Source organism: Eublepharis macularius, chromosome 14 (genome assembly GCF_028583425.1).
Source record: "Eublepharis macularius isolate TG4126 chromosome 14, MPM_Emac_v1.0, whole genome shotgun sequence".
In the NCBI taxonomy this organism is placed as follows: domain Eukaryota; kingdom Metazoa; phylum Chordata; class Lepidosauria; order Squamata; family Eublepharidae; genus Eublepharis; species Eublepharis macularius.
Genome location: NC_072803.1, coordinates 69,382,861 through 69,408,608, shown reverse-complemented (window position 1 = coordinate 69,408,608; position 25,748 = coordinate 69,382,861). Strand labels below are relative to the sequence as shown.

At 42.7% G+C, this 25,748-nt stretch overlaps 1 protein-coding gene across 4 annotated transcripts in view; it reads right to left on the bottom strand.

The window, feature by feature from the left end:
- The window catches only part of INPP5E (inositol polyphosphate-5-phosphatase E), a 57,306-nt gene that overhangs the window by 24,290 nt on the left and 7,268 nt on the right, over positions 1-25,748 (bottom strand). For all 4 annotated transcript variants that reach the window (XM_054997539.1, XM_054997540.1, XM_054997541.1 and 1 more), the window contains exons 3-6: positions 15,295-15,418; positions 13,908-14,005; positions 13,222-13,346; positions 297-416 (exon numbers count right to left, since the gene is read on the bottom strand). In XM_054997539.1, the coding sequence (XP_054853514.1) occupies positions 297-416; positions 13,222-13,346; positions 13,908-14,005; positions 15,295-15,418 (467 nt within the window). The remainder of the gene's footprint in view (positions 1-296; positions 417-13,221; positions 13,347-13,907; positions 14,006-15,294; positions 15,419-25,748) is intronic.

Sequence of the window (25,748 nt, the reverse complement as noted above, 5' to 3'; positions counted from 1 at the left end):
AAGCGGAACTTTTAAGGATTCCACAGATCACATTCTGCAGTTGCACATCCACTGCAGTTTATGGAGGACATCCCATCCATCATAATACAGGATAATTCTCTCAGAACATTTCTTACCATCTTTTTTCTCTGTAAGACACAGTATGTACACGCATCCCCCCCCCCAACCAATCCCTTGCTTTTGTCTCTGAAAAAGATGACCTGCCTAATCTTCAGACCCTAGTAAACATCTGTCTATGGTCCAGAACAAAGTCTCCTTCCCCGTCTTATGCTGGTAGGAATTCGGGAGCTACTTACATGTGAAATGGGATGTGATGAAAAGGAAGGATGTGCCGAAGAAAGTAAAGCAGATTCCCAGAGTACCTTTGGTTTTGATCTGAGACACAATGCGAGTTGTCACTGTGGCATACTCTACCTCTGGAAAAAAACAAGGCCTGTAAAAGGGTATGTCGGGTAAATCCAGCCAAGGTACCACTAGAACCAACTCTTCGTCAATTGTTATCTCTAGCCCTTTAATTTCTATGGCCATTCTGACTGCTGTGGGTTTGGCCTATCATTCCCACAAAAATGGTAGTGCCTGTTTATTAAAATAACAGAGCTGCACTTACCTGTAACCATTGTCCATCAAGTTCTTCTGTGCAGGCACATATTGGCACTGCACATGCCCAGGCCGGCTGCTCTGCAGTTTTCCTTGCTTCTTTAAAGCTCCATTAGGGGCTGCTTCTCTCTACGTATGTAGGCACCGCTTTGCTGCCTATACGGTTAGGTGTTCTGAGAGAGGAGCAGCCCCTTCCCTCAGGTCTCCTGAGCTGCCGTGAGCCTCTGCTATATATCTTGCACCATAGAGTTCACAGCGGAGCAGGAGTTCTTCTCTGCCTGCACAGAAGAACTCAATGAACAATGGTTTTAGGAAAGGAGAACCCTGTTTTCACCTTCATTCTTCTGTGCACTCCCCCGTTGGGAGATACCAAGCAGCACACAAAGGAAGTGGGGTGAAATCTCTCCAAAATATAAAACTTTATTAATAACAGTTAACAATTACAAAGTGTGACGAGCTGTTGGCATAATCGAACTCTTGAGTAAAGGAACTTGCAACAAACAATTCAATGTTATAGACGTTAAGAGTCAAATAATCTCTATTGTTGTTTCATACTAGGTAAACAGAGAGTGCAATAAGGCTTTCCCAACAGCAGCGTCACATCTGGAATTAATGTCTAGCGCATAGGGTTTAACAAACGTGTTCGAGGATAACCAAGTAGCTGCTTTGCAGATGTCCTGTAGAGACACACCGTGGAGAAAGGTGGATGATGAGGCCTGAGACCTTGCTGAATGTGCTTTTGGTTGAAGCGGACAATTGACTGCAGCTTGCTTGTATGCTGATAGGATCATTGAGACAATGCACCTGGACACAATTTGGACAGAAGCTCTCTTGTCCCTATTGGGATCGCCAAAACACATGAAAAGATGAGGCTCTGTATGAATTGAGTTTGTTCTATGTAGATAAAAGGATAATGCCCTTTTGATGTCAAGCGTGTGTAATGCTCTCTTTCCTTTTGACTGTGGTTTAGGAAAAAACACAGGCATTGTTATGTCTTGTGCTAAGTGGAATTTTGATGCCTCCTTTGGCAAGAACTCTAAGCTGGGTCTGAGAATCACCTCCTCCTCATAAAACTTGATACAGGGATATTTTGACTTAGTTTTTTCTGTATTGATCACTAAACCTAGAGAACTGCATGTTCTTTTGACCAAATCTACATGTTCTGAAAGCAGACCCCTTGAAGATGCTGCTATAAGCCAGACATCCAAGTATGGAGAAACAGAGCACCTCAGAGACCTGAAATGGGCTATCACAGGTGCCATACATTTGATGAATACTCTAGGGACAGTGGAAATTCTGAATGGTAATGCAGTGTTCTGGTAGGAGGTATTATTATATTTAAAACACAGGTATTTCCTGTGAGCTTTGTGAATGGCTATATGAAAATATGCATCCTTAAGGTCAAGAACAGCAAACTATCCTTCTCAAGGAGTGCCAATATAGCTGCAAGGGTAACCATTCAGATCTTTGTTACCTTGAGAAATGAATTAAGATTATATTAAGATCCAGTATGGGCCTAAGGCCACCATCCTTAGGTACAAGGAAAAATCTAGAAAATAAACCATATTCTGACTCCCCCCCCCTCCCCGGGGGATCCTTTGTATTGTCTCTTTAAACAAGAGGAACTGCATCTCTGTCTCTAGTTGAGGCAGAATGTTATTTACAGCATGTTCAGCCAGTCGACAATATAGTGATTCATTGACAGGGTGGATAAAAATCAATGATATTTTAATTTTTTTTAAAAATGGACTTTTTTATTTAAATTGAATTTTTAAAATTTAAATCTATTTTTTTTAAATAAAATGTTTTTTGAGGAAAAAATTTATCTAAACATAGTTTTCTATTTAAGATACATTATAGTCCAAAGGTTATCATCATGAAATAAGGATTAGTTTTTAATTATGTAGCATGAGGCTGTATATTCATGCAATGTTTTAAATTTTTTGGAAAACGAATTCCATTAATCCATTCACAATGTCATGCTCTTCCAGAGGTTTCTGTAAGATTATTGGGCAATTTTTCTATCTAGAAGGTATTATCACAGATGCTTGGTTTTACAGTTCTCAAAACTGTGAACTTGTGTCTGCAGAGATCACGTCTCTTCTTCACAGCAAAAAGGTTATAAAATAAACATACACAGTTGAGAAAAAGATGTTAATCTCATTGTTCCTTTGCAAATCTTTGTACACAGAACCAACCCCTCACGTCTTAAGTGCTACGTTTCAAAAAATTCAATGAATAGAAGGTTGTTGGGAGTAGAACAGATCTGCACAAGAAGCTAAGTGTGAGGAGTCTTTATGTAGAAAACCATGATTTAAATCTAGTCTTACTGACTAGTGATCTCACTATAGCTAAGACCCAAGTGTCAGATGTTATAGCCTCTCAGTTAGAGGTATAGAATGACACTCTGTTCAATGAGATGGGCCAGCAGTAGGGAGTCCAGGCTCCAGTTAGAGCTGCTTCCTATGGCCCCGTTAATCCTTTTGATGCTGTGTGGGATGGGAGGGCCTCTCCTTGGCTGTGCAGGTGGGGCACTGTGAGAATGCTGATGTGTAGGCTAGGTCTGTGGTTGGTAATGCCTCTGTGATCTGTTGTAGTGATAGTGGTGGCGTTGGAAGAAATGTGGCCTCCTTTGTAGTTGTTTGGATGTTGTGACTCTGAGGGACTTGGTAGTATGCTTGTTTTTCATTTCTGAGAAAGCATATCATTATTTTTATCGGAGAAGTGAGTAGGGCCTTTGAAGAGTAATGCTTCCACCTTGATCCTGGTATCCAGAGGTAGAGCTGTTGACCGCAGCCATGAGTGGCATCTAGTAAGTATGGTGCTCGGCACCCCCCGGCCGCGGTCTCCACTACATGCCTGTCAGTGCTCATTTGTTTAGATAGTCGCACCGCCTGATTGTAGTAATTTTATGAGTGCTTTCTTATCTTCAGGAAGGAGTCTAATTTTCCCCTTATGTAGAGTTGATATGCCCTTGCAATCATTTGGTGGTTACCAATTCTAAAGTTTAGGGCCGAAATAGAATACTTGATGTCTCCCCATGTAGTCTAACTTCCTGCCCTCCTTGTCAGTGGGGGCAGAGTGCAAACCAGAGTGATGTCTCATTTGAATTTCCTCAGTCACTAAAGAGGAAGGTGGTGGAGGGGTACTTAAGGAAGCCAAGTACTTTATATAGGTGTTTAATTTTCCCAGGTGTGGGAGGCAAGGCAGCTGGTTTTTCCGTTATTTCAGTAACCATGTCACTAAAGCCTTCTAAAATGGGGAATGTGACCATAGGTGGAGTATCATTGTATAGTCTCCTAAGGATTTCATCTTTGGTTTTAGGATAATAAAAACAACAACATTCAATTTATCTACTGCCCTTCAAGGCAACTAACACCCACTCCGAGTGGTTTACAAAGCATGTCATTATTATCGCCACAACAAACACCCTGTGAGGTGGGTGGGGCTGAAAGAGCTCCTAGAAGCTGTGACTAACCCAAGGTCACCCAGCTGGCTTCAAGTGGAGGAATGGGGAATCAAACCCGGTTCTCCAGATTAGAGTCCCGCTGCTCTTAACCACTACACCAAACTGATCAGATGAGGAGATGTCTATCTCAAGTACTTGTGTTATGTCTTGCCCATGGAAGGAGATGGTCTTGGTTCTGGGGAGGCATGGCATTATCCAGACCCTTCTGGCCACTGGAAATGTCAAGGTGGAGGTACATAATGGGTACAACACTAAACATGTGGTTCTGCATGATGATATTGGATGTGTTTTGGTGTAGACTGGTGCCTGGAATGGAAGATTTGTATTTACTTACTGTGAAGCTTCCTTTCTCTGTGGTCAGGGAGTGGGGCAGTCTGTGACTCATGGGAAGCAGCTCCTCTTTGCACAGGGTCGGATTAATCAATCCCATAGGGGAGGGGTTCTTCCCTAATGCCAATTAATTTTCAAGCCCATATTCTCCATGCGTCTGTCGATACCTTCTTTTCTTCCCATCATCTCTTCATTATCCTATAATGCTTAATTGGAATGCTAACATAACTATATACAAACACACAATAATTTCTCCCCTTTTGTTCTGACTGAATTATATTCTCTGTATTTCCCGTATCCCCACTTCTACTAGAAATCTGGTGGGTTGGATTGCCCCACTCCCTGACCACAGAGAATGGAAGCTTCACAGTAAGTGAATACAAATCTTCCATTCTCCCATGGTCGAGGGACTGGGGCAGTCCATGACTTGTGATTTTTGGAGGGTTTATCAGCGTGATTCCTCTCAGGAATCTTTTAACATGTGGGCGTCTGGTAAGAGATGTTCCGTTCTTAGTTCCCTGTATGACCGAGATGGCTGCTACTTGCCATTTAAATGTGCTGGTGATCAAAACTCTGTCCAAACCTTCTTGTAGAAACAGCAGAATTTTTTTATGGGTGTAGTTAGGGGACTGCATCCTCTATCTGAACACCATCTGTGGAACACCTGCCAGGTCTTATTGTAACTCTTGTTTGTTGAGAGTTTCCTAGATGCCAGCTGTCAGGTCTTGCCAGGTAAATCCCCAAGCAGTTCATTGCATCACTCAGGTATATGAGTTAAAGTTACTTTATTGAAGAGAAATACAAGTATCAAGATGGGCAGACAGGATCACTGGCTGAAGTGACTCAAGGTAGCAAAGCAAGATTATAGGACAAAGTCCATGCCCCCCCCCCAGTGGGAAAGAAAGTCTTTTAGGAGTCAGGGGAAAAGGGAGGAGGGAAAGGATGAGCTCTGCTCAGTCTCTTAGGAGGTTGGTGCAGTCTCTGCTGGAACTTCAAGGCCACAATCTCAGGACTGCCAGGAAATTGTAACCCAAACACCTGCAAGATAAGCAGCTAGCAACCCGTCAGCAAAACAGGTTCCCTCTGCATGTTTTCAGAGGTATACTACACACTGCAACAAGGAATCCATAACTCATGACAGATATGCTGGAGGTGTATATGACACCAGCATGGTAGCAATTACTTTTTCTGTATACCCTAGTTCTTTCAACTGGTAGTACTCAATCTCCATGCTGTTAGATTCATGATTGTCAGGTTTGGATGCTGAATCTTCCCTTGTGTTAGCAGATCCATTCTGTGTGGCAGTTTCCATGGTTCTGCGTTCGATAGATGCACCACTTCTTGGAACCATGCCCTTCTCAGCCAGTATGGAGTGATTAGTATCACCTCTACCTGTTGCTCCACTATTTTTTGTATTACCCTGTGTAGTATTTGTATTGGTTCAAATGCATATAGTAGGGTCCAAGGCCATTCTTCGTTTTCTGGAAAAGAACCTGGGCACTTGGATGTTCTGTGCCATCGTGAATAGATCAATACCCTGTATTTCTTGCACACCTGCTCAAACACTTGTTCGTTCACCTTCCATTCCGCCTGATCCCCTGTGCTTTTGCTTAGCCAGTCTGCTGTCGTATTCTCTTGACCTGCTACATGTATGGCTCTTATCAATCTCAGATTCGATTCTGCCCATATCATTATCTCCTTCGCTTCCGAGTTCAATGTTCTGAACCTGGTGCCTCCTTGTCTGTTTACGTATGCTTTTGCAGTTTTGTTGTCGGTTTGCACCATGATGTGACATCCTGCTAGGTCGTCTTGGAACTCTCTTAGTCCTTTCTTGATGGCCCTTAGTTCCAGTAGGTTTATGCTGTTTTTCTTTTCCTGTCTTGACCAGGTGCCTTGGGCAAGTCTACCCTCCATTTGTGCTCCCCATCCTGTCAGACTCGTGTCTGTTGTCATCACAACTCTCTTTGGTTCCCTGAGAGATGTGACTTCGTTGAATCTGTTGGGTTCTGTCCACCAGCTCATTTCTCTGCGTAAAGTCTCTGGCATGCGTACTCTTTTCTGGAGTTTGTGTGATATGATCTTTTTTTTTTTTGTTAAAATTTTTATTGGGTGAGTATAAATTGCTATTACAAATTTTTCATTAATACCCTTATTTCTGATACCCCCCCACCCTTTCCCTCCCCTCTTTATCTAGGACTTCCAACAGTTTTCCCACCCTCTGTTAAATTTTATTACCTACTTCTCTATTCTTTTATTACATATCCTAATATATTATTATACTGGATAATATATTAATAATTTCAATAAACCTTGATATCAATCTAATAATAACAATTATAGTATATCTTTCTTCTTCTCTAGTAAAGATCTATACCTCTTCCAATCTACAAAATTAATAATTTTCTAACAACCATAATTTCCCCTTTACGTCCCACTTTTTCTCTAAATACTGTTTTAGTCTCCCCCAGTCTTTAAAGAATTCTTCTGGATTCTGATCTCTCAACCTTCTCGTCATTTTATCCATTTCTGCCATGTGCAGCAATTTTTGTATCCAATTTTCAATCGATGGTACTTCTTGTGTTTTCCACTTCTGTGCATATAAAATTCTTGCCGTTGTTGTCATATAAAATAGTAATGTTCTATATTGCATAGCGATTTCTTCTATGTTCAAGTTCAGCAGCAACAGTTCTGGGTTCTTTTTTATTGAAAATTGTAAAATTTCATTAATAACTTCTATAATATCTCCCCAGAACTGTTTAGCTACCTCACAGGTCCACCACATATGATACAATGATCCTTCATGGTTATTACACTTCCAACATTTATCTGACATTTTGGCATTCCCATATGCTATTTTCTTCGGCGTTAAGTACCACCTGTATATCATCTTATATACATTCTCTCTAATATTGGTACAGGTTGAAATCTTCAATGTATTTTTCCACAAGTATTCCACGATTCCATCATTATATCTCTGTTACAATTGATGGCCCACTTCACCATCTGAGCTTTAACAGTTTCATCTCCTGTATACCACTTTAGCAGTATCTTGTAAACTTTAGATATCATTTTCTTGCCTTCTTGAAGTATATTTTCTTCCAGTTCTGAATTTTTCCATTTAAGCCCCCATTTTAGACGATCCAAGTCATATAAGTCTTTAATCTGTCTGTATTGAAACTATCCATAGTGAGAAATAGTTCTTCTTCTGTTTTAATCTTTGTCACATTTTGCTCCATTTTCAATATCTCTTTATATGGCAAACACTGTTCTTTATTATAGATAGTTCTCGGATCAATAACTTCAAATGGTACCACCCAGATGGGGATACCCTCGCCCAAATACTTTTTATATTTTTTCCAAATTGTGAAGAGGCTTCGTCTAATGTAATGATGCAGAAACATAGAATCTGCTTTTAATTTGTCGTGCCATAAATACGCATGCCAACCAAATAGTTTCTTATATCCTTCAAGAGTTAGAAGTTTACAATTTTCCAACAACATCCAATCTCTTAACCACACCAAACATACTGCTTCATGGTATAATCTGATATTTGGTAATTGCAGCCCTCCTCTATCTTTAGCATCACATAAAACTTTCATCTTCACTCGGGGTTTCTTGCCTGCCCATACAAAGTCCGAAATTTTCCTTTGCCATTTTTCAACTTATTATCTCTTATTATCGGTATTGTTTGCAACAAAAACATAATCCGTGGTAACACATTCATCTTGATTGCAGCTATTCTTCCCAGCCATGACAAATTTAATTTGTTCCATTTAATTAAGTCTCTGTCTATTTGCTGCCATAGCTTTTCATAGTTGTTCTTAAATAAATCAATACTTTTTGCAGTAAGTTCTATTCCTAGATACTTTACTTTATGTGTTACTTCACAGTTGGTAATTTCCATTAATTCTTGTTGTCTTTGTTTCACCATGTTCTTGCATAGTATCTTTGATTTTCTTTTGTTAACAAGGAATCCGGCTAAATCACCACATTCTTTTATCTTGTCCAACAGTCTCGGCATATTTTGAACTGGGTCTTCTACAATAACCATTACATCATCTGCAAAAGCTCTAACTTTATAAGTAAATTCCTTCATTTTTATACCTTTTATGGCATCATCTTCTCGTATCTGCATCAATAGAATTTCCAGAATCATAATAAACAACAGTGGAGACAGTGGGCAACCTTGTCTTGTACCTTTCCTTATTTCTAGTTTTTTAGTTAATTCATCATTTACTACAATTGCTGCACATTGGTCTTTATATATCGCTCTCACCGCTTGGATGAATTCTTTTCCCATCTGTAACTTTTCCATTGTGGCGAACATAAAATTCCAATTTAAATTGTCAAAAGCTTTCTCTGCGTCAATAAAAAAGAAACCAACTTCTTTCTCACAATGCCTATCATAATACTCTATTGCGTTTATTACAGTTCTTAAATTATCCTTGTGATATGATCTTTTGATACGGTCGCCGAAAACTCTGTAGAGGGCGAGTGTGAAATCTTGACCACTGCAGAGTGTCTTAGCAAGACACCATCATTCCTTGGAGTTTTGCTAGTTGCATCACCTCCACTGTTTTCTGTTTCTGAACTGCTCTGACCATGGAGATGATTTTCTGTTGTCTCTCCTTTGATACAAAGACTTTGTCCTTGATTGTGTCTATCATTACTCCCAGGTGTAGGATTTTCTGTACTGGTGTCAGGATGCTCTTTGCCTTGTTGATCATGGATCCGTGGCTTTCCAAGCAGTCCATGGTGTGTTTCACAGCTTCCAAACCCGAGGCTAGGGATGGGGCCTTGATGAGTATATCGTCCAGGTATGGGTACAGGGATATTCCTTGGAGTCTGATGAATGCTATTAATGTCACCAAGACCTTTGTAAACACTCTTGGTGAGGATTTCAGTCCGAATGGTAGAGCCCTGTATTGATAGTGTTCCCCATCCTATGTGAAGCATAGGTATTTTCTGTGTGCTTCCCTTATGGGTATGTGCAGATAGACCTCTGACAGATCTATGGAGGCTTGGTAGTCTCCTTTCTATATGGCCCCTGCGGTAGATTTTATTGTTTCCATCTTGAACTTTCGGGATTTCATGTATTGATTCAACCACTTCAGGTCCAAAACAGCTCTGACACCCCCATTTTTCTTTGGTATGATGAAGAACACTGAGTAGACCCCCCGGTTCTGTTATGGAGTTGGTACTGGTTCTATTGCGTTTATCTCTAAGAGATGTTATATGGCCTCCTTTATCTTAACATGCTTTTGTTTCAGTGTGTTTTTGGAAGTAGAATAAGGTGTCTTGATGCAATCGTGTCAAACTCTAGGGAATAGTCCATAGATACCGTGTTCAGTACCCATTTTCTGTTATTGTTTGTTGCCACCGGTTCACGAATTCCTGCAGTTGACCTCCAATCTGCATGACTTTCTTTTGATCTTGATAGTCATGGCAGGTGTCCTTCCTTTTTGTCCTTTCTGTCCTGCCAACTTGTTGGCAACCGAGACCCAGAAGCGACAATAGGTCCAAGGACCTATTGTCGCTTCTGGGTCTCGGTTGTCAACAAGTTTTAAAGGGTTTGGCGTTTCCCAGTCACAGGGGGTGCCTGTTGTTACAAAAGGAGTGCCCGCTCTTGATCTTTGCCTCTCTCTTTTTTGATGGTATTACTTTTTTCTTCTCAGTATCCTCCACCAAATATCTGTCTAGGGCTTCTCCAAAGAGTTTTGCCCCAGTAAAGGGTATTGCCGCTACCTTATTACGTGCAGAGGGGTCGACATCCCAGTTTCTTAGCCATGTATTACATCTTGCAGTGACATTGAATCCCATGGCCCTTGAGGCCATTTAGAAGGAGTCCAGCGTGGTTTCTGCGGCAGAAATTGAAGCCAGGGCTATTTTCTTGGCTTCATTTTTGATCTCCTTAGCACCTCGCTGCCTGCCCCCGCTAGGTCTGAGGCCCAAGTGAACGCTGTCCCAGCAAACAGTGAGCCAGTTGTAAGTAATTGTAAAACGTATTATGGTCATTAACCAGTAAATAGTTTGAAGGGAAGCAAATAAATAACAATTAAGAAAAAAATGATGTTAAAAACAGACTACATTCCCATATAAACAGAGGTTTAAAATTTCAAATATTCTAAAAATTAAGTTAAAATATCAAAATTGAAGATACAATTAAACTTGTGGAGGTTCTTAAGGATGCTGCCAAAGCCTCAAAGCTTCTGCACGCCTGCTCTATCTTCTTGTCTGATGGGTTCTTAAGCAGCCCTTCTGCGTCCATTGGAAGGACTGAAGTAGTTGCCAGGCTTATAATGGGATCATCCACTGCCAGCAGTTTGATTTTCTTCACTGCCTCTGGTACCAGTGAGTAGAACGTATTGAACACAGACTGTGAGGATTTTGGCTTGGCTGGGTTATCCTATTCTGCCTGCATAATGCTATGGAATATTACTGGTAACGGTACTCCTGTTTGTATGGTCCCCAGTTTTGGAAGCGCCCTCTCTAAGCCTTGGGGAAAGGCTGGGTCTGACTCCACCTTTCTCGTGTCCGTTTGTGTAATTTCTAGGGCTCTGAGAACCTTTGGAAGTAGCCAAGAATACACTTCTTGAGGAAAAAGCCTAGTTTGTATAGGGCCAACTGTTTCCTCTTCTTCTTCTGAGCTCCCCTTCCTCGCTTTCTGAGGGTGGGTCAGAGTTCCGATTCAGAGTGGGGGGTCCTCTGAGGGGCTAGAGTCCTCGGGGACCCTGATTACTGCCCTTCTTCTTCTTTTGGCTTTTGGGGGGCAGGAAGGTTCTTAGATCTTTGGCCCTTGCTTAGGACTACACTTCAGTCCCCCCTTTTGGCAGTGTCTTCCTGCCCCTTAAATTCTTTAATGGCCTCTTTGAATTCTTTTTTGATTTCTGTCCTAAGCCATGCCAACAAATTGGATTTTGCATCTTGGCCAGACAGATCAATTTCACTGCCTTTCTGACCCTCCCAGTTGGGGGATTGAAGTGAATGATTGGAGGCAAGAGGCCTAAGCCACAATGGTCTCCCTCTACAGATCTGGATGCATCCAGTCCCGCCTTGGCTATCATTCCCTCCCATGGGTTTCCCATCTAAAAGAAAGAGCAGGAAAGGGAGGGGGATGAGTAAAGAGGGAAGGAAAGAGAGAGAGAGAGAGATTTTTTTATAAAGACCTCTGTTGGTAGCGCAAGGCTCTAGGGCTCCCAGGTGTGTATTCCGCTCTGGGTAAATCTCTACTTGGGAGCAGAGCCTCCCATCCAACCAGTGCCTCTGACGCGGTCACTTACTGGGGTTTAGCAGGCTGAGTGACGTGCTTTCTATTGTTGAGGCTGTTGTTGTCTGCTCCAACACAGCCTCAGTGGCTATGTAGCCTCAACGTCATTTGTGGCTGAAATAAGGACTGTGTCAGGCTCTGCTGCTCATCCTGCACTGCTCGCGCTGACAAATGGAGATGGGGGGGAGGGCCAGGCCCTTTTCCTCAGCGAGCGTTGTTCTTGCTTCTCCTTTTTTCCTTCTTCTTCACGTTGTCCTGGATCATTTGCTCTCTGGAGCAAGGTAATTCGATGCCCTACGAGAGCCAGTTTGGTGTAGTGGTTAAGAGCATGGGACTCTAATCTGGAAAACAAGGTTTGATTCCTCACTCCTCCACTTGAAGCCAGCTGAGTGACCTTGGGTCAGTCACAGCTTCTAGGGGCTCTCAACCCCACCCACCTCACAGGGTGTTTTGTCGTGAGGATAATAATAACACTTTGTAAACCACTCTGAGTGGGTGTTAAGTCATCCTGAAGGGTAGTATATAAATGGAATGTTGTTATTATTATTATTATGTTGAGCAGGGCTGGAAAAAATTGGCGTGTTAAGGAAGAGCTCCTCCCCTATGGGATCAATTAATTTGACTGACCCTGCACGAAGAGGAGTTGCTTGCCATGAGTCACGGACTGCCCCACTCCCTCGACCACGGGAGAATGTGCTCTTGGATCTGACCTGATCAATGAAGAGGCTCTCATATTAGACCAATGCTTCAAGGACGTTCTTGGATCCAACCTGGACCCACTCTCAATTCCAAATTATCATGAGGTGGAGATCTGGATGTGAGGGAAACTCTGCCGAGCAGCTGGTCTGCACATGCGCAGTCCCAATATAGGACTGCACAGAAGAATGAAGGTGAAGGAGGTGTTCTCACTAGGGGTGTGTGCACCTGGAAAAAATATGGTTTTCCTGCTTTGTGTTTACCCGAAGCAGGAAAATGATCTGTAATATCCCGAAAGCCAAATAAGAGTTTTTATCCATGGCCTTTTTAAAGGGCCTTACACCCTAGGGATGTTTAATAATAAAGCAGCAGTTTGAATTCTGAACAATTTTATCATTTCAATTTTAAAACATTAACAAGCTCACAATCTGTTTAGCTCCTATACATGTTCTTACATGTTATTTACTCTGCTACTGATTGTTGTTAAATAAAATAAATATGTTAACATTCTCCAGTGTCAGTCTTATGTGCAGATGATTAACCATAAGGGAAATACACAATCCATAGGCAGACAATCCAAGAATGCTGCACAGGTAGCCCTATGTCAGTTTTTTCAAGCCTTGGAAAATGGTTACAGCAACTTGTAAATGGTAAACAAATCCTTATCGTTTATTATTTAAACATCTAGTGTTTTCCATCCCTACTATTTGCCTTTAGTCTCAAAGACAGAGGCAGACTATAAATGAAGTAATAAATAAAATCCACTATTTTCCAAGTCCTCCAAAAGACAACTTTAAATTACCAATATGTGAATTAGTTAAGTCAAACACTTTATTAAAAACGTCTAATTGGCAAATCACACCTGAACAGAACCAGATAAGATCCCTTCTCAAGAAGATGGACATGTAAAGCACTCCATGGGCAGCTGCGTACAGCATGACGTAATGGGGGCCCAGCGTCTCCTGCAGGCGGATCTCCCATTCTCGCCTAGTGAAGAGAAGCAAAACAAAGCTGTTCCTCGTTACTTCTCAATAAATCACAGACTCTACCAGATTCAAGTAAAACTCAACGGGAAATTAATGACAAGATGGGCTTGCTTAGATGAGGTGGGCTACCTGAAATGAGTTTCGAGGTCATCAGTGCAGCGTACCTTATTTACCTAGGTAGGGTAAATAATACTTATGTCTGTGCTGGCAGGAAATTCTGGTCACGTGATACAGAGACAAGGCAATAGCCTCCAGTTACAAGGGAATGCTGTGTTTTCTGTATCTGACTTGGTGAATTAATAATCTGAGATTAACAAACAGGAAAATTGAAATGATGGTGAACATCATTTCATTCCCTCAGAATAAGACCTATAGTAGCAACATTTTAAAATGAAGTTGAAGACTGTTTTACCAGATGCAGAACGAGTTTGCTACAAATTTAGACTCCTAGTACAATCATCCTACATGCAAGGCTAAAGGTAGACAAGGTAGCATGCTTGAAAATGGTGGGTGGGTGAAAAATGACATTTGGTTTGAAAATCACTTCCCTCTGTTTTCATACCTATCGGGACAGCCTTCTTGGATTCCTATCACATACATGTCTTGGGCAAAGTCAGGATCTGATGGCAACAGCAAGTCATCCAGCAGTTCAGGTAGCTCCTGCAAGAAAAAGAAGACATTTCCAAAGTTTAGGTTAGCCCTTAGAGGGAGGGAAGAACTACAATTGCCAAAACCATTTCATTTGGAGCCCAAGGTGAGTCTGGATTTCCTCTGCATATGATCTGAAAAGCTCCAAGTTTTGTGGCTGCCTGAACATTAGCAGTTTTAAATCTACTCATGGATCCACGCGAATGAAGTACTGGCCTGTTCTCCCATTCAACACACAGCCAACAAAATGCAGCACGAGTCCTGCTACAAGGAAAATGCCATTTCAGGTACGTGGGGAGGGCTAACTCTGGTGGATGGCCAGGAGTTTCACCCACTGGCACGTGCCCCAAGGAGACGGTTCTAGAACCAAACTTCCTGAGAATCCTAGTGCTTCCTTTCCCCCTTGCACCCCACTGCTCCTGTGCGCCCTTTCCCTGAGACTCGCCCTTCAGTCTTGGTATTGTCTTCTAATAAAAAAAGAAATCCTTTAACCAAACACAGTAGAGAGCACAGAAGTGGATGACTGCTTCAGTTTCTGTTCCCAGACCTGTTCTCAAATACGACTCCACACATAGTAAATTGTTTTTTTTGTTTTGCTTTGCTTTGCTTTATACAGGTTGCAGCAACTAGCTTTGCTAGGCAGATTGTTTATTATTATTATTGATTAATAGATAGAGAACAATTAACAGATTGTAATCTTTCCTTGTCAATACTACAGACTAACATGGCTAACTCCTCTGGATCCAGATAACAATTAGCAAGTAATAAGTAATTAATAACCATTAGTAAGTAACAGACATTTTCAAAAAAATCAAGAGGAAATGACATGTGACAGACTGAAATGCTTGATAATTGTAAATATTCATTATAACAGTTCAAATATAGATTTATACACTTCTGAATTAGACCAGATATTATTATTTCCCAAATACTCAAAAGAAATTTTTGGACTAGATGGCCTGTAAGTATGATTCTACTTTGCACAGGAAGGACTTTCCCTTCATCAAAATAAAAGCTGAAGGGGAAAAAGACCCTGACTGGACAGGCACATGGATCAGGGCCACAAACTTCACCAGACACTGGAGCTGATTGGCAGCTTTCTTTCAGCAACCCAAAGAGAAATCTGAAAAATATCTGCATCACCTTGCTTGTTCACAGGGTTTGCAGGTATGGTGCTCCCAGGGCATGTGTTTGCACAACTTTAGCACTGTGATACTGCACGTTTTTCTTTTCACTCTCAATTTAACAAAGCAACCAAGGGTCAGTATTAGAAAAAGCCAAGGAAAACTTTCTTCCCTCACCTTTTGGCCCTGCATGTTCCAGGTGGCCACAAAGATTCCAATATTCCGATCAGGAAAATACCGGCTCAGCTCTTCTGCTCCCAGCAAAGCACCACTTGCCAGCAGACTGCCTTCCAAGTAACTTCTATGGAGAAAGGACAGCCAAAAAATAATAAAAATATACCCACCCACATCTCCTTCCTCACAGGATTTAATGGCACAGAAAAAGAAACCATATCCAAACCTGACATATACCGAAGAAAACTAACATTCTTCAAAAATATCAAAACTGTATGTTTAATCATTTTTTCCTAGCTTCTACATATGCATGGATGGTTTGCCTTTGATCTGGGGCTAATGGCCAGCTGGCTGCAGGCTCCTCCCCTCCCCTTTCTCATTCACAGCTATTTGCTGGGATGGCCATTTAACAGAGGCCTTGTGCAGGAGGCATAAACTTCCAGTGGAGATGGTAGCTGGGAGACATGGGAGTGGAATTTATCAAAGGTGGCCAGTATTGGGCACAGATGCCCACTTCTTATTTAACTTCTCTAGCATTATAACAGTCGAAAGTCCAAAGGCCACTACCTCCCCCACTGCAATACCAGACCTGTAAAGATCAAAGCTGCATGCCTTACTGGATTGTGGTAGGAAGAAGAAATACATGTGACTTACATAACAGAGACTTGGTTGGAGGAAAATGATGCAGTGTGCCTGTCCCAATTAACTCTGCCTGGCTATGCAGTCCTATACCACCAACCTTGCAATGACCAAGGACAAGCAGTTGCTATTATCACTCGTGAGTCATTCAACTTCTGCAGACTTGCAGTACAAGCTGCCTCTCCATGTATGCTTCACCGCAGCAGCTTTGCTCATCTGAACAGGGACCTCTGAAGATACCACCCTACAATTGGGCAAAATTAACAGCTGCCTGCACATGTGCTTTGTCTGTGGTAGCCCCCACCTTATGGAATAGTCTACCTGTGGTAGTCAGGAAAGCCCCTACTCTCTTGGCTTTCCACAATCTATGCAAAACTGAATTATTCAGGAGGGTTTTCTACCCAAATAACAGGACATACGTCATAAGAAAGTTCAGAAAGATGACTTGGTAGGGACGAGGGCTGAATGCTTCGCTATTGGGTACTGTCTGCTGATGTAGATATGCACCTACTAGCAAGTTTCCATGCTGCTAAACATGCCATGGAAATTAGTTATGCTTTGCTTCAGACAGATTTCCATTCTGCGCCCAGCTTTATGTGTCTTTAAAAAATTTTCTGCTACCAGTGTTTATTGTATTTGAATGTCCTAATTGTTCTCCACTACTATACTTTGTTCAGTGAATGTTCTAGCTGTTGATTATATTGTATTTTCACATACATTGTTGTAATCTGCTTTGTATCTCAGTGAAAAAGACAGACTACAAACAAACACAGCTGGCATCGACTGCATGCTCCTTTCATTGGGACTTAAAGACAGATCGGGTATTCTTCTTCTTTACTGACCATTCAATGCTCCAGTACGCCCCCTTTCTGAGTTGGCAAAGGTCCTCTCAGATGTGGTGTTGGAGACATCTGGATTGATTGTTCTGGGTAATTTCAACATGCATGCTGAATGCTCCAAGTCAGGGCCAGCCCAGGGTTTCATAGCTTTGCTGGCAGACCTGGGTCTCTCTCAAATAGTAACAGGCCCCACACATGAATACTCCCATTCTGCAGTAACTCCACTGGCTAAGTTAGGAAAGCTCCCAGTCTCCGAGCCTTCTGCAAACAATGCAAAACTGAATTATTCAAGAAGACTTTATAGTCAGATAGAAGGGCTATACTGTAAGGAAGTGGCCTCAAAAGAGATCCATCAGTAAAGGGACAGGGGACTATAGACTTTACTACTATGTGCTGTCTGTTGCTGTAAGGATGATCCTACTGGATAGTTTCTATTTTGTTTAATATGTCAGTCTTAGAATTGCTTATTATGACAGAACCCTAAGATACAACATGGCTCAAGAGTGCCACCTAGAGTGTGGACCCTCAGAAGCTGAGGGGGAGTGGGTTCTGTGTAGCTTGCTAGAGAGAGTGGTTCTGGTTAAGTTCTGTGTGGGGCTGTTGGGGGCTGTGTGAATTGCTGTAGTTTGCTGCTGGTTGCTGTTGCTCTTGGTTACAAGCCCCGCCCCCTAGTGTCCTGGGGCCCTGCTGGGCTAGGCAGGAAGTAACTTTTTGAAACAAAAGGCTCCTCCTCGCAAGAGGCAGAGCAGAAGCACCTGGGCAGAGGCAAGAGCACATGATGGAGAGCTGCTGCTAGAAGGTAATGGGTTGTTGTCTTTCTGGCTCTCGGCCTGTGGCCTGTGGTGATCTGCCTGGGGGACCCTAAATTCTGCTGGTATACTGGTACTGCTGGTACTCTAGGTATATATTTGGAAGGCAATCATGTCTACCAAAGCCCCCTTCGCAGTCACCTGCATGGAGTGTGCCATGTTTGTTTTCCTCCCAGAAGAGAAGACGGAGTTCACTTGCCAGAAGTGTAAGCTGGTCAGAGTTTTGGAAGAAAAGGTTCAGAGCCTGGAGGAGAGGATCACCACCCTTCAGGAGATCAAGGAGGGAGAGGATTTTACTGACAAGAGCCTGGGGGCTCTGCACAGCCAAGAAGAGGAAAGTCAAGGAGGCGAAGAAAGAGTCCATCTCCCTTCTGGGCCTCCTCTCAGATCTACAGTACAAACCCGAAGACATCAACGAAGAAGATGCTCTGGTCCACTTGAGCTCAAGAATAGTTTTGAAGTGCTAGAGATGGTGACGGAGATGAGAGTGGAAGGAGAACCGCAAAGATCTGGAAGAGGGTGTGCAGAAGACATGGGGCCACACAGAAGTGGAAAAAAACGGAAGGTGGTAGTCGTCGGGGACTCTTTGCTCAGGGGTATGGAACACGATGTCTCTAGGCCAGATCCCCTATTCCGAGAGATGTGTTGCTTGCCGGGGGCCAGAATTCAGGATATTACCGACCGGCTGCTGAAACTCATCAAGCTTGCTGATAAGTGCCCGTTTGAGCTGATTCATGTGGGAACAAATGACACGGCTGCAAATACTGTCGCAAGAATTAAAGAGGATTATGAAGCTCTTGGAAGGCAGTTGAAGACATTGGGGGCTCAGGTGGCATTCTCTTCTATCCTTCCAGTCATAGGAAGAGGAATGTGCAGGGAGCGGACCATACTTGAGGTGAATCGTTGGCTGAGATGGTGGTGCCAGCAGGAGCGCTTTGGGTTCTGGGACCATGGGATAGGTTTTCTTAGAGAAGGCCTTCTAGCACATGATGGGCTTCACCTCTCAAGGGCAGGGAAGAAAACGTTTGGAACGAACCTGGAGAACTTCATCAGGAATGCTTTAAACTGATGCCGCAAAAGGAAGGGGACGATCGACATGGCAATTTCAATGACGAAGTGAAAACAGTGGGGACCCACCTGGGTAGGACAGGTCAAACAATGGTACAAGGCTACGTCTATATACCAATGCCCAAAGTATGGGTAATAAGAAAGAAGAGCTTGAGCTTCTATTGCAAACAGAGGGCTACAATATAGTAGGAATTACTGAGACTTGGTGGGATGATTCCCATGACTGGAATGTGGTAGTGAATGGGTATGAGTTGTTCAAGAAAAACCAGAAGCGTAGAAGAGGAAGTGGAGTGGCGTTGTATGTGAGGAGAGGGCTTGATTGTCAAGAGGTTATGGAGAATGGGGCGGACAGCCCAGTGGAAAGCATATGGGTAGAAATAAGGGGAGGAAGGACAAAGGGTATTATTGTTGGAGTCTGCTACAGACCACCTGACCAGCGAGAAGAAACGGATGCTGCCCTCTTTGAACAGATTGGTAGAGTATCCAGACATCAGAACCGTGTAATTATGGGTGACTTCAACTTCCCCAATGTGTGCTGGGGGACAGGCTCAGCAAAGCGTCATGAATCACGCAATTTCTTGACCTGCCTGGCTGATAACTTCCTTTTTCAAAAGGTGGAGGAAGCTACAAGGGGCTCGGCCATACTAGATATTAACCAACAGGGAAGAATGGGTAGATGAGATGAAAATAGTGGGGACCTTAGGGGGAAGTGACCATGTCCTCCTTGAATTCCAGTTGCTGTGGGGGGGCCAAGGAAGTTCGTAGCCAGACTCGTAGGTTAGATTTTCGTAGGACCAACTTTGATGAACTCAGAGGCTTGATGAGAGTCATTCCGTGGGGGAGTGTGCTGGAAGGGAAAGGAGCAAGTGAAGGGTGGGCCATTTTCAAACACGAGCTTTTGCAAGCTCAAGCCCTCACTATCCCAGCAAGACGGAAACATGGTAAGGGCTCCAAGAAACCGATGTGGATGTACAGAGAGCTCCAGAATAAGCTAAGCGAGAAAAAGGAAATGTTCAGGAAATGGAGAGGACAGACCTCTAAAGTTACTAGGTACTGCAGATCAGCCATCAGAGAGGCCAAAGCTCAGTAACGAGCTGGGTCTGGCCAGGAGGGCTCGCTACAGTAAGAAAAACTTCTACAGGTATGTGAGAAGCAAACGCAAGGTAAAAGAGGCAATCGGACCGCTGTTGGGAGTAGATGGAGAAACTCTGATGCAGGACAGAGAAAAAGCAGACAGGCTTAATGACTTTTTTGCCTCTGTTTTCTCCCTGAAGAACTCAGGCACATCTAGAGATAGTAGAAAATGTGGCAGGACACCTGAGTGGCTAATTGACATTGACAGAGAGGTTGTGGAGAGGCATCTGGCTGCACTGGATGAATACAAATCCCCTGGGCTGGATGGGGTGCACCCAAGAGTGCTGAAAAAACTTTCTAAAGAACTTGCAGAACCCCTGTCCATCATCTTCAAGGCCTCCTGGAGGACTGGGGATGTGCCACAAGATCGGAGAAGAGCGAACGTTATCCCAATCTTTAAGAAAGGGAAGAAGGATGACCCAGGAAACTACAGGCCAGTCAGTCTGACTTCTGTTGCTGGGAAGATATTAGAACAGATTTTAAAGGGATCAATCTGTAAGCATCTGAAGGACCGCTCAGTGATCCGGGGAAGTCAGCATGGTTTTGTTCCTAACAGATCTTGCCAGACCAACCTGGTTTCCTCCTTTGATCGAGTGACCAGCTTACTGGATCGGGGGAACTCTGTTGACGTGATCTATCTGGATTTCAGTAAAGCTTTTGATAAGGTCCCCCATGACATTCTGATAGGCAAACTGGAAGACTGTGGAGTGGCCTATAGGACAGTTCGGTGGATAGGGAACTGGTTAGAGGACCGCACTCAAAGAGTGGTGGTCAACGGCATTTCATCAGATTGGAGGGAGGTGTCCAGTGGGGTGCCGCAGGGCTCGGTTTTGGGCCCGGTATTTTCAATATTTTTACCAATGATCTGGATGAAGGAGTGGAAGGGCTGCTCATTCAATTTGCTGATGATACCAAATTGGGAGCAGTAGCAAACACCCAAGAAGATAGAATTAAAATTCAACAAGACCTGAAGACTCTGGAGAAGTGGGCAGCTGTGAATAGGATGCAATTCAACAAAGACAAGTGCACAGTGTTACATCTGGGCCACAAAAATGGGAAGTACAAATACTGGATGCGGGATACACTTCTGGGCAGTAGTGTATATGAAGGGGATCCTGGGGTAAGAGTGGACTGTAAACTAAATATGAGCAGTCAGTGTGATGCGGTGGCAAAAAAGGCTAATTCAATCTTGGGTTGTATCAAAGGGGCCACAGCGTTGAAATCGCAGGAGGTCATAGCCCCTCTCTATACTGCCTTGGTCAGGCCGCACCTGGAGTACTGTGTGCAGTTCTGGAAGCCTCACTTCAAAAAGGATGTGGACAAAATCGAGAGGGTGCAGAGGAGAGCGACGAGAATGATCAGGGGTCTGGAGACTGAGCCCTACGAGGAAGGGCTGAGGGTCTTGGGAATGTTTAGTTTGGAGAAGAGGAGGTTGAGGGGGGACATGATTGCTCTCTTTAAATATTTGAAAGGCTGTCATTTGGAGGAGGGCAAGGAGCTTTTCCAGTTGGCAGCAGAGGGTAGGACCCGAAGCAATGGGCTTAAATTACATGCACAAAGGTATCGGCTGGATATTAGGAAAAACTTTTTCACTGTCAGAGTAGTTCAAAAGTGCAATCAGCTGCCTAGGAAGGTGGTGAGCTCCCCTTCACTGGCAGTTTTCAAGAAGAGGCTGGACGAATACTTGTCAGAGATGCTTTAGGCTGATCCTGCACTGGGCAGGGGCTTGGACTAGATGGTCTGTATGGCCCCTTCCAACTCTATGATTCTATGACCCCTAGGTTTTACTTGAGAATAACATTTTATGATCTATTCCACATTAGGGCTACCTGGCCAACTTAATCCTTTTTTGACAAAGGGCTATTTGGGCTAGATTCTCTTTTTGTCATGTTAGTGCAGAATCATTAAAATGGCAGGGTCATCCTGTAATAATTCTCTGATTGGTGGAAATAGTCTCTGACCTCAGAGATGGAGCTTTGCTTGGGGTTGGTTAGATCTGCGAGATCTGCAATTTCTCCAAGGAGCCTGGCCCAGGTCAGACTCCATTGCCCATATTTCTGCAAAACAGTAGAGTCCAGTAGCACCTTTAAGACTACCCAACTTTATTGTAGCACAAGGTTTTAAGAACCACAGCTCTCTTCATCAGATGTTTGTATAAATAAATATCTGGGAGCTCTGGACTTTTCTTTGGAACATCTGATGGCCCCAAGTGGGATAGGGGTTAAGGATTCATCCACTATATTGGTACTGTAAGGAACTTTGTACATGCTCTGAGGAACTGACTACAGCCTAGGTAAACTGTACTTAACTTAGGTAGCTCATAATTGTTTTATTTGAGAGGCTGTGTGCTGTATGCTAAGCGTGCTTTCTCCTCTATTTTGCCCTCCTTCTTACCTCTTTTGAATCCAGCCACACTTCTCCTTTTTTCCTATAATAAACCTTCTTTCTATAAAGGCATTTTTGGCTTCTTTAGTAGAACATATTTTTCTGGGATATTTCTCTGGAACTCTTCCCTATGGACCAGACTGTTTGGGCACTACCTAGTTTGCTATAAGATATATTTTCAGGGTTTCCACCCTGTTACTTTGCTATTTTGCTAGGACTGAGTTGGAAGGGCATCTTGATATCATTCTAGATGTTCTCGGGAGGTGCTTGTGCGGAGGCAAGTGACTACTAGGATGCTTTCCACAGAAATCTCGGTCTTGGGTTGTCTCCAGCAAGAAAACCCACTTTCCCCACTTTTCCTAACTATAACACGTTGTGGTTAGGAAAAGGGGACCTGGGCCGTTTCCACACGGCTTACCTTCTTCCGGAAAACAGCGTCTTCATGCACGAAATCGCGTGAGAAGACGCTGTTATTGTGCGAAATAGCGTGAGAAGACACTGTCTTCTGCAATAACAGCGTCTTCTTGCGTGATTTTGCGCGAGAAGACGCTGTTTTCCGAAAGAAGGTAAGCCGTGTGGAAATGGCCCCTGACTCATGTTCAGCATAGGGAAGACCCCTAGCTCCTTTTCACATATACTACTGCCAAGACAGGTCTCCCCCATCCTGTAAGTGTGCCTTTGATTTTTCTAGCAAAAAACTGTACACTTATCTCTGTTGAAATTAGTTTTGTTAGTTTTAGCCCAATTTTCCAACCTGTTAAAATCAACTTGAATTTTGCTTCTGTCTTTTACAGTGTTTGCAACCCCTACCAATTTAGTATCATCTGCAAATTTAATGAGCACCCCCTCTATTTGTTCACCCAAGACATTTACAAAGACATTTAACAACACAGGGCCCAGGACAGATTCCTAAGGAACTTCACTTGTCACTCTTCTCCAAGAAGGTGAGGAACCATTAACAAGCAAGCTTTGAGTGCAATCTGTCAACCCGTTACAAATCCACCTAACAGTAATAGGATCCAAACCTCATGTTACAAACTTGTCAACCAGAATATCAAGTGGAACCTTATCAAAAGTTTATAGCATTCTCCTGTAGCAGAAACTGTCTCAAAACTGTCTCCTAATCCAAATTTTCCAACTATGTTCTTTAACACCGAAAAAATTAGCCATAGCTAATAAACAGCTGTCTAACAAGTGTTGGAAGTGTAAGGAGCATGAAGGTTCTCTATTTCATATGTGGTGGACTTGTGGCAAGGCTAGAGACTTCTGGGCTAGAATATGTGCCGAGATGTCTTTAATACTCCAGTATAATGTCGTTAAAAATCCAGAAATGTTGCTGTTATCTTTACATTTGATAGACGTTAATAGAAACGATAGGCTATTATTGTACTATATGGTAATGGCGGCAAGAATATTATATGCACAATACTGGAAGAGAGAAGAAACACCTGAAATTGAAGAATGGATACGAAAACTGTTGTACATGGCTGAAATGGACAAATTAACGAGAAAACTGAGAGACCAAGATCCAAATGGATTTTTCGAAGATTGGAAGAAAATGAGAAAGTACTTAGAAAGAAAATGGGATGTTAAAGGACAATTGTGGTTTTTTGAAGTATATTAAATAAGGTAAGATATACTTTAGATCTTTACCAGTAGTAACAGACTAATAATTATAGTGTAGAAATATGATCAGAAAACGGGGGGGTTGGAGTGCTGTTGGAAGTCAACATTGAAAAGGGGGAGGGGGTGGGTGGGGAACATATACTTATGGGAACTGAAAAGAAATGTAGTTGCTTTTAATTTGATTGTATGTTAACCCATCCAATAAAATTTCATTTAAAAAAACCAACAAATTTTCCAACTATGTTTGATTCTGCTTTACTGCCTACTTTTGCATTCCAGTCACCTATGATTATCAGCATATCTTGTTTAGGTGTATGGTCAATTTCTTCTTGGACACTTGCGTAGAAGTTTTCTATTTCTTCCTCCTCAGCAATCATAGTTGGAGCATAAACTTGAATGATGGTTATGTCAACAGGCTTTCCCTGAAGTCTGGTGGATATTATTCAGTCAAACTTTGCATTGTAGCTCTAAACTGTTTGTGCTATGTCTCATCTCACTATTAGAGCAACACCATTTCTTTTCAGTTCAAGTTACTTTACTTAAATTCAGTCACACAGATTTTCTCTCAGGCTTCACACACAGATTGCCTCCTTTTGATATTAATTTCTCTCTCAATTACAAGAAAGACCTTTTCTCAGGCGCACACAGTTTGCCCGCTTTTCCTGACTGAAAGTTCAGGCTACCACACAGGTTATATTTCTCTCAGACAACATACACAAGCTCAGGCTGCACACAGCTTGCCTGCTTTTGATATTAATTTCTCTCTCAATTACAAGTAAGACTTTTTCTCAGGCACGCACACAGTTTGCCTGCTTTCCTAACTAAATGTTCTTTCACAAACAGTTCAGGTTTCCACATAGGTCATATTTCTCTCAGACAACATACACAACCTGAGGCTGCACACAGCTTGCCTGCTTTTGATATTAATTTCTCTCTCTGTTACAAGTAAGACCTTTTCTCAGGTGCACACACAGTTTGCCTGCTTTTCCTGACTGAATGTTCTCTCACAAACACACAGTTCAGGTTTCCACATAGGTCGTATTTCTCTCAGACAACATACACAAGCTCAGGCTGCACATAGCTTGCCTGCTTTTGATATTAATTTCTTTCTCAATTACAAGTAAGACCTTTTCACAGGCGCACACAGTTTGCCCGCTTTTCCTGACTGAATGTTCTTTCAAAAACACACAGTTCAGGCTACCACACAGGTTATATTTCTCTCAGACAACATACACAAGCTCAGGCTGCACACCGCTTGCCTGCGAATACCCTGACTCAGTATTTCTCTCAGAACTGCTTAAAAAGTGCTCAGGCTGCACCCAGCTTGCTTCTTGCCCTGACTGAATCTTTTCTCCCCCTCAGTAACTAAAAACTGAATTCACTCCACCCACACTCTCAGTCATCAACCAATCATCTCACTCACTCATCCCTCTCTTTCACCCCCACTCTTCATCTGTACCACACCAAGCATTTAAAGACACATACATGCATTTACTTAAAACCATTACAGCCGGGTTCAGGTAGGCAGCTCAAGGTTGACTCAGCCTTCCATCCTTCTGAGGTCGGTAAAATGAGTACCCAGTTTCCTGGGGGTAAAGTATAGATGACTTGGGAAGGCAATGGCAAACCACCCCATAACAAAAAATCTGCCAAGAAAACGTCATGATGCAACACCCCCCCCCGCCCCCCCCCACACATGGGTCGGTAATGAGTCGGTGCTTGCACACCTTTACCAACCTTTAGATAGGGTCATGCTGCAAATTAGATATATTGATAAAATGAGTTTGGTTTTTCTTCTGTGGATGTTCTTTGTAACTGTCAGATGTTATCTCTTCGCAGCAAATAATCAAGATAAGATAATGGATGGTTTTAGATCTCTGTTATTTCAGCATATTCAAAATAGCAGTGATATGACACTGGAAAGAAAATAATTTCCCTTAAGGAATAGGACAAATTT